The sequence below is a fragment of the Ictidomys tridecemlineatus genome, chromosome 2, assembly GCF_052094955.1.
Source record: "Ictidomys tridecemlineatus isolate mIctTri1 chromosome 2, mIctTri1.hap1, whole genome shotgun sequence".
NCBI classification, from domain to species: domain Eukaryota; kingdom Metazoa; phylum Chordata; class Mammalia; order Rodentia; family Sciuridae; genus Ictidomys; species Ictidomys tridecemlineatus.
In genome coordinates, this window is record NC_135478.1 from 44625151 (window position 1) to 44634803 (window position 9653).

Below are 9653 nucleotides of genomic sequence, written 5' to 3' on the forward strand. Positions count from 1 at the left end.
TTTTTAAATATGGGAAATTCTCCATGTAGATTTACATTATATTTAAATTTGAAAAAAAATATCCCTTTATCTATAGCCCTTTAGGAATAAGCATATTGGTCTGATATGTAGCTCTAAGTTTAAAATTAGTCTTCTTCAACCTATGTGTTTTATAAGACAATTCAGTCTTTATTTGAATAAATCTGATATTTCACATAGTACATAATTCAAGAAAGGAAAAAAACACTAAAGTACACTTAGTTTCCTCTCAGTGGATTAATTATTGTTAATGATTTCTTGATATAACCTTGCAGATATTTTGTATACATACTGAACTCCATTTTAATGTTGTAGATATAAGGATATGTATGACATTGAGTATTCCTAAACTTATAGAATTTGAATTTTCTGTCCTGTCAACTTTGTACAGTTGCAGTTCTTTCCTTGACAAGTTGAATATTTTGGTCCCCTTCTTGCTTTCACCTGTGGACCTGCTGTGGTCTTTTTACTCTGATGACAAGTGCCTTTGCAGTAGTTACTGAGTGCAGTGATTCATAATAACCACTAGGATCAGTAGAGAATGTCACAAGCTGCTGCTGAGATTGTTCTTACATGTAGAAAAAAGCAAATGCTCCCACACCTGAAACTTTAAAAAGATACTGTGAATTCCTTTTTCAAAAAGTATTGTAGATTTGAAAATGATAGATAGACTTTCTTATTTAGAGATACCATTTCTTATGCTATAGTAGCAATTAGTTAGGGAATGTTGACTTTAAGGAATATTGGTCATTTTTCAAGGGTGAAATAGTGTGATATGGCCTTATAGACAAAGATCCTGATTTTTTTCCCTAAAATGTAATATGACTGTTGAAGTTAAATATATTTGCCCCTTGTGTCTTAAAAGTGTATGAGGGTATTTATTTTGAAATGTAGTTTCAGAAACGTTTGAATTTAGAATTTTTGTGTGTAGGGGAGTATGATCTTATAGAAATTCTGCTCATTGTCAACAATCAAAGATTGTAGTTCCTTTAGCATCAGCTAACTGAAACATCTTTTTATCTCAAATGGGATAGCTATCTTGATTTCTCTTAAAATTACTTCCAAACAAAATGGGAATCACTATGAAATTTTATTCTCTTCCTATCTTGTTGAGGCTTTTTTCAGTGACAAAATAAAGTCCCTAACATTGCAGGAAATCTCCATATGAGAGCAAGTCTGAAAGTGGATGAGTTATTGTAGATCCTAAATGATTGGTGGAATCACAACATCTTACTATAACATTCTTTTGAGTTGCCTTACACCTGATTCTCATATTAAGTGAGTATTATAGTAGATATTACCTAGCAAGGAATGTAAGAGTTGAGCAAGCTAATGTAATTGACCATCCTGATTAAAGCATGTCAGGTCTATAGAATGATAGGGAAGCAGAAAAGAAGCAGATGACCTGTGTTACTAGAAATACTTGTTTGAATACTTCAAAAGAAGTATTCAAAGTTATTTTTCTGCCTCCTAAAATCCAAAAACATGCCTGTAAGTAGGGCACATAGGAAATAGGATTCACAATGGTATTTGAGGTTTTTATTTTGCTTTTAGATGCATAATTAAATATTTACTTGATCTATTTTTCTTCTGATTTAAAAGTGTTTTTAAATATTATCTTTGTGGATTGTTCTTATAATAATAAACTCTTCCTGTATAGGTATGAAATCACCAGAAGAACAACTGGTGTGTCTGCCACCACAGGAAGCCTTTCCTAACGACCCCCGGGTAATAAGTAGACAGAGAAGTTCTGATTACCAGTTTCCATCCTCTCCATTTACAGACACACTAAAGGGCACCACTGAGGATGACGTGTTGACAGGTCAGGTGGTGACAGTGGAGGAGCAGTGTGTGCCAGCAGCAGAGACGCCTGCAGTGAGTGAAACTACAGAGAGAACAGTGTTAGGAGAGTACAATCTCTTTTCTAGGAAGATAGAAGAGATTCTGAAGCAAAAGAATGTTTCATATGTCAGTAGAATTTCCACACCAATCTTTTCCACACAAGAGAAGATGAAACGGCTTTCTGAGTTCATATATTCTAAGACTTCAAAAGCTGGTGTACAGGAGTTTGTAGATGGTTTGCATGAGAAACTAAATACTATTATTATTAAAGCATCTGCTAAAAGTGGGAATTTGCCATCAGTCAGTCCTAATGATTCTGATACTAAGATAGCATTGAATCCTCTGGGAAGGCATATTGTATCAGTTTCCTCAAGTGACATCAACAATAAACACCTCCCTGAGTCACTTTGTAGTGATGCTTTGAAAGACAATGACTCTAATGAACAGCATTCCTCTTCATCATTGAGTTTAACTGAAGGAGCAATGAACCAGTCGCATCATGCTACAGAGGTAATGGTGACTTCTGATCATACTGTACCTGGTGATGCTGCCCGGGAACCAATAGAAAAAGAAACAAAATCACCCAGTGATATAAACATCTCTGCCCAACCAGCTCTTTCAGATTTTATAAGCCAGTTGGAACCTGAAGTATTTAATAGTTTGGTTAAAATCATGAAAGATGTCCAGAAAAACACTGTGAAATTTTATATTCATGAAGAAGAAGAGAGTGTGCTCTGTAAAGAAATAAAGGTAACTAAATGGGAAGGTAAATAATAATGCTGAATAAACTTGTCTTATTGACTTGGCCTCTATAAAATGGAGTTTAAAAAAAAAAGGTTGGTCTTATATTTTCATAATCTAATAATTCAGAATAGAATAAAAGATTAATAAATTGAACTAAATGTAGTACCTGTGACCCAAGTATCTTAGAATTTAGAATCTTTTTCTGTGTATTTTTTAAAGGGCATTCATGTAAATAACTGCAAGGTATAGCTCAGTGGTAGAGAAAATTATGGTTCCCAACGGTATCAAAGAAGAGTCTGTTCGTACATACTACAGATATTTTAAACTGTCGATTCAGAGGTTTTAAATACTGCCTACTTGGGCTTTTAATGAAAGGGAAGAAAGATACATGCCACTGTTCATAACGGAGTTTTAGGAGTCAGAAACGAACTGTCCAGAGTTGACCTAATGATATGTTCTTGTGGTGTTTCTTGATACGTCATGATTTGCTGTACTACTTATTGATCAGAAACCTTAATGATCCTGAAGGGCTTCCCAGTCATGAAGGACTATTCACTGTAAGGTGTATCTTTTCTGCCACAGAATAACTTTTTAGGTATTTGTTTTAAATACTTACCTTCATGTATATAAGCATAGACCTCAGTAAAATTTGTTAAAAATAGGTATGTAAATGGAATGTTTGTATCAGTGGTTTAATGTATTTGATTAGTACTCATTGAACTATAAGATTTTAATTCTAACTTGAGGGAATGTCATGGGTTTTCAAATGAATGTTTGTTCCCATTTATGCAATTTACTTATGACTGAAATTGCCACCTGTTTTATTAGAGGAAGCAGAGGAACAAATTAGTGACTTACAGCACAGCATGGCCCAGAAACTCAGTAGTAATGACAAGGGCCTAACCCTTTGTCTAGGGCTCTCTGACGTCACCAAGTTTGCTGTGGTGTACCCAGTGAAGATGTGAAGACATGGAAATGAAAGAGGATCAGAATACTCGGTTGTGCTTTTCTTACTGAATCCTTGTGATACCTTGGGAAAATGAAACCAAGCTTGGTTGCATTTATGCCCTCTATATTGCAATGTAGAAGTTCTTAGCTTCCTACCCCTGGCAACATGTTTTCAAGCAGAGCACTCTTTGGAGCATAGGTGCACGTTGGGTAGGGTTAATTGAGAGAATAGGCTGGGTTTAAGGGCTGGGGATGTAGCTCAGTGGTAGAAATGTGTGCTTGGAATAAACTGCACATTCTACCCTCTTCGCTCTTTTAATTTTTTTTAATGTAACATTCTTAACATGACATTTAGATTGAGGGGATAGGAGATGCATTTCTTTATGAACGGTACATTGAATTCATTTTAGCGTAGAACGAATTGTATTTCTGGCATAACTTACTTTATGTAGAATAAGTAACTGCTCTTACAGATCTGATAGAAAATGGAACTTTTACTGTTAAACTATTCAGCAGTATCAGATAATTTCCAGCAAAAATAAAGACAAGGAATAAAAATATAAGCCTACTAATTTCTATATTCAGGTTGCTTTATTACTATATAAGATAGTCTTATAAACTTGGATTTAAAACTCTCTACTATTAAAAAAAGACCTGAAATCACTATGAGTCCTGGCAGTAATTTACCTTTTCACTAAGCTAATCTGAGATTTGCTCAGGTGCTTAGAGTAAAATCTGTAGAAGCTGCTGTTTTAGTCTAGGTGAATAAAAAATATCCTCTTTATGTGTGACACTTTAAGCTGCTTTCAGAAGAGCAGTAAACTAGTTGTCAGGCACACTGGGTTTTGATGTGGCTATTTGACCAGCTGTGCTGACATTGAGAACATTAATTTCCTATGAAGTGAGGAGTGTTACCTCCAGGATCCTGCAGTTGGTGTCAGGGTTCAGGAATCTACCAGCAAGCAAAGAGAACTCTTCATGGACTTAACTGCTTGTGTCCTGTGAAAGGTAGTAATACTTTGCCACCAGCATGGAGGGAGGTTTTAAATGGGAAAGTCTGCTTTGCTTGAAGATGTTAAATAGCTAATTAGTATGTGAATACTGGTGTATGAATACTTTCTGACTTGTTGTGAATTAAATGAGCTTTATAACTCTGAAGAGGAATACCACAGTAATATTGCCATGAACAACCAAGGGCCTGCTTAGCAGATGAAAAAGAAAGCAAGGAGTGGTTAATGATGTACTCTACATTTCTCATAATAATGAACAGAGCTGGGTTTATAATGTGGGAATCTGGGCTAATCCATTATTACAGTTCTGTCATTTCACACAGGCATTTACTTTAAATGCATAGCATTCTAACATTGTGAAGGTGTGATTGGTGAAGCTTGACCTTTTAATTCCTCTTGCATAAGAGTGGAGTGGACTTGAGGTCTGTGAACTTTCCTAGAGTAAAGGTTCTTAAAGGTCCTAGTAGTAAAATTTATCTGTTTGTTGCATAATTTACCAAAAAGCTTTTTAATGTTGATATAGTTGTTTTTCTTTAACAGGAATATCTTATCAAATTAGGCAATACAGAATGTCACCCAGAACAGTTTTTGGAAAGAAGATCAAAATTAGATAAACTATTGATTATTATTCAAAATGAAGACATTGCAGGTTTCATTCACAAGGTAGTCTGTTAAGTCACATTCATATTTATTTTGGTTTTTTATAACTCCCTTATTTTTAAATCTTAACTGTCTGAAACTAAAGGTTTTGTCTAAGCTTTAAATATGATAAAACATATGTATCCTTTCATGAATTAGCTTGGGGGCAGTTGTTTTGTACCACTGCAAAATTCCTAAATTGCTGTACATCATATTTTCTTCTGACAGTCAAAGTAGTCAGTACTAATAAAAGTACTGAATCCTTGAATGCTGGGGGCCTGCTAAATTTTTATGTCTCAGGCACCTATTTGTGCTACCTCTTCTTTGCCAAACTAGTCCTCCTTTCCCTTTGATTTGGACGTATCCTGTCAAGAGACTCTTCTGAATTTTGCCTATATTCGTGTGTTACAGACTGGTTACCATTTGTCCATTTTGTTTTCAGGTCTATTGTCAATTATTTAAACAATGGTTTATATATTGGGAAATAATGTTGAAGAAATTATTTTTGTGATTTTTTTTTCAGCTGCAATGCATTAATACAGATGAACCATAAAGATTTTCTGTGTAGGTTACTTATCATTTCATTTTCTTATCCATCCTTTTCTATTTTTTATATTTAACAGGTACCTGGCTTGGTGACTTTAAAGAAACTCCCCTGTGTTAATTTTGCTGGTGTTGATAGCCTGGATGATGTTAAAAATCATACATACAATGATTTATTTGTGTCAGGAGGTTTTATTGTGTCTGATGAATCAATTTTAAATCCAGAAGTGGTTACGATTGGTAAGGTTAATGCGGTCTTATGAGCATGTTACTTGTTCACCATCCCCACCCCTAGGTTTCTAGACAAATTGGGGGATTTGAATTCTTAATGGTATTGTCTGTTATTCTGTCATTCACAGTAACCAGTATATTTTAATCTTTTTCCTGTGCTCTTATCACCTCAGATTTCTTTCCTATTTTTAGTATTTTAAATTCTTTTCTGTGAATCTGGTGTAGATTACTTTTTTGGGATGGTGCTAGGGATTTAACCCAGGGCCTTGTACATGCTAGGCAAGCACTCTACGAACTGAGCTATATCTCCAACCCCTAGATTACTTCTGATATTGGTACTGTCATCAGTGTATTCTTTTTTCTCGTGCAGATATAGTCTTAATGCTTTAGGGATAATGTAAGTCTCTTAGGAAAAGAATATATAGGAAAGTAGATCTCTTACATGATATGAACAAGCACTTCTTCCATAATTCAGATGTGGATTGTTAACTGAAAAGAAACTTCATTATTTCAACAGAGAGCCTTAAAAATTTTTTGGCATTCCTTGAAGACCTTAGTACCCCAGAAGGAAAATGGCAGTGGAAAGTTCACTGTAAATTTCAGAAAAAGCTAAAAGAACTAGGCAGGTAAGATTTGGGAAAAAATAAATGTGTAATGGTTGATTTTAATACTGTGCTCACAAATTTTTTTCCCCATGTTTGTAGACACTGCGATTTTAACAGCGATCCATAGCCAATCTAAGGTCGAAGTGGTATTATTGTTTAGATAGATGTTTAAGTTCTGGTTTTGTGTAAAGTATAACTGGCTTAATGTGCTTATGAATCGAAAATAATCAAAATGGATCTACAATTTTTTTTCTTTGTATAAGCCAACTAGATCAGGCCCTCTCCTAACAAGTATTTGGACAAGGATTAATCTCAACCTGATAAGGAGACTGGTGATTAGGATATTCATTTATATTTGTACATATTACTTATAATATGCCTAAGGTCAGTTCCTTGGAGGACTAGTCCACAAACAAGTACAGTATCAGATGAGTTTGAGATACTTATCCTACTGTAGAGTTTAAAAGGTAATTAAGAAATTACTCTGCATTTCCTAATCAGACTGAGGTACACTCTTCAAGGGAATTCAGGGTTAACTAATTTCCAGTTATTTGATTCTTACAGCTATTCACCTTTTAAAATTTACCTTCAAAACCTGTGAAGTGGGGTTAGGGCAAATCTCTTCTATTACAATTTATTTATAAACAATACTGAGATGTAACGGTATACTTATCAACAGTTCCCTCACTTTCCTAACTGCAGCCAATAGTTTTTTTAATGGCTTGTTGCCTTGTGCCTTACATTGTAGCAATAGCTTAGAGTAGAATGATTGAAATTTTACCTAAGGTAGTATAGTGACCACCCCTGCCAGCTTGCCTGTAGACTGCCCAATTCCCACTCTCTCTCCTGAGCATCCCTATTGCTAAGAGTATAATTTTCATTAACTAAGGAATTAAGGTTTTAATCTGAAGTAAAAACTTTAGAAGTACAGACCCAGATTTTGAACTTTAATTTCAGATTGAATGCTAAAGCTCTAAGTTTGTTGACACTTCTGAATGTCTATCAGAAGAAACATCTGGTTGAAATCTTGTCATACCACAATTGTGATTCACAAACTCGAAATGCTCCAGAATTGGACTGCCTTATTAGACTTCAGGCTCAGAACATACAACAGCGACACATAGTCTTTTTAACAGGTAAAGAAAAGACTCTTAAGCTTTCTTTTATAAATATAAGGATGTGGATGAAAAAAGGATTTCCTGGGGCTGAGATGGGTGGTTAAGCTAGAATTTTGAATGTGTGAAATAAAGGATTTTGTTGTGGTTAGGCATCATTGTTTGTCTAGAATGTTCAAGTGCTTTTTTTGTTGTTGTTTTTAAGAGAAGAGCATCAAGGTGCTTTCCAGTTACACAGACAATGGAATAGTAGTTGCAACTGCAGAAGACTTTATGCAAAACTTTAAAACTCTTGTGGGCTATCACAACTCCGTCACAGAAGAAAACCTTCCGTTGTTTGGTGCTAATGAGAACCTTGAGTCACAGTCAGGTAACTTTTCAGCAGTTTTATTTTCTTTAAAAGCAGATAGAAAAAGGAATGGTTTTGTCTGGTATGAAATACTGAAATGCCTATTTTGAAACCACTGACTTCAGTGTAAATAGGCTTAGGGTTAGTGTTTAAAGGCATTTATCATTTTAGTACTCAGCATGCACAAGTAGTCAGTACAAGTTGTTACCATATACTGCGGCCTATGCATACTGTGGAGTATGCATTTTCTCTTTGAGGGGTTTTATTAAGGAAAAAAAAGTAGGAAACCAGATCTGGGGATTTAGCATTGGGTTACTAAATCTCCTCAGGTGTATGAAGCAATGTAATTGGAGATAGTAGGAATATTATAGCTTCAGTCTTATGAGATGGCCTCTGCTTTGGTTCCAGAGTTTACATAAAATGAACAATGTATTTAATTTTGTTTTTGGTGAAAAGCAGAGATGATCATTCAATAGAACTTAGTTTAGTAATTCAGTGAAGCTAGATGTCAGAAATTTTATTTTATATTTGTTTTGTCAAATACTGAATTACCGTATAACTTTAGATGCTGTTTTGACATTAACCCCTTTGGAGCTGGGAGTTGGGATTTCCCAACATTAAACGTGAACACATTTCGCAGAAGCTTTTAGCATCGGATTATCTGGACATTCACACCTAGTGTGAGTGTTGTGACTAAGTGAACTTGTGGCAGAAGACCAAGCTTTAAGGGATTGTGGACTTGCAGACCCTGACGCATTATATTGTGTGAGTAGTGTATAATTTTAAAACTTAAACAAATTGTGTAATTCAATAGAGGAGGACTTTTTGTTTTTTAAATGTAGCTCTTTTAGAAAACGATGAAAAGGATGAAGAGGATATGTCTCTGGATTCAGGGGATGAAATCTCACATATAGAAGTATGCAGCAATTTTCATTCAGAAATATTGGCGAAAGAGACCAAAGGATCCAGTGGAACAGATCAAAAAAAGAATATTCAAATTGAGTTGCAGTCATCTCTTGACGTGCAAAAAAGTTTATTAGAAGATAAGACTTACCAAATTGATTCTGAAGAGAGCGCTTCTGTTGATGATATAGTATGCTCTGAAGGAGAGAACAGTTCAGCAGAACAAGATTCATATAGCAACTTTGAGGTTCACCAGAGTCAATTAAATATGTCCCATCAGTTTAGTCATTTTAATGTTCTCACTCATCAGACATTTTTGGGGACACCATATGCCCTTTCATCAAGTCAGTGTCAAGAAAATGAAAATGACTTTTTATCTGCTTATACTCAAAGCTTGGATAGAGAGAAACCTCCATCTCCAATAAATTGGGGGAAAAAATGAAAAAGAGAAATGTGGTAACTTTAAAAAAAAAAGGTTGTTGTGAACTTTTTCTGTTTAAGTGAATTAACAATTTAACAATTTATATTTCTTTCTCTAAGCAAAAGGTTTCTTATCCTTTCTGAAATGTTTTTCCTCTTATTTAAATCATGATGGCCTGTATCAGTTGAAGCATCTGAAAATTGAAATAAATATATATTTCTAACATATTGTATTTGAATTCTCATGTTGGCACTCTTTAAGTTTTACATTTTCTGTACTTAGGCT

The 9653-nt window shown here is 34.7% G+C and overlaps 1 protein-coding gene across 6 annotated transcripts in view; it reads left to right on the forward strand.

Moving 5' to 3' along the window:
• The window catches only part of Tasor (transcription activation suppressor), a 44075-nt gene extending 34475 nt beyond the window's left edge, over window positions 1–9600 (forward strand). For 2 of the 6 annotated variants that reach the window (XM_013361416.4, XM_078038370.1), the window contains exons 18-24: window positions 1679–2610; window positions 5103–5225; window positions 5825–5984; window positions 6493–6601; window positions 7538–7716; window positions 7901–8065; window positions 8887–9600. In XM_013361416.4, the coding sequence (XP_013216870.2) occupies window positions 1679–2610; window positions 5103–5225; window positions 5825–5984; window positions 6493–6601; window positions 7538–7716; window positions 7901–8065; window positions 8887–9389 (2171 nt within the window). In that variant the 3' untranslated portion in view covers window positions 9390–9600. Of the gene's footprint in view, window positions 1–1678; window positions 2611–5102; window positions 5226–5824; window positions 5985–6492; window positions 6602–7537; window positions 7717–7900; window positions 8066–8609 lie in introns of all 6 variants that reach the window. The other 4 variants (XM_013361419.4, XM_040289769.2, XM_005317223.4 and 1 more) reach the window with 4 other exon arrangements.
• Window positions 9601–9653: the final 53 nt, after the last annotated feature.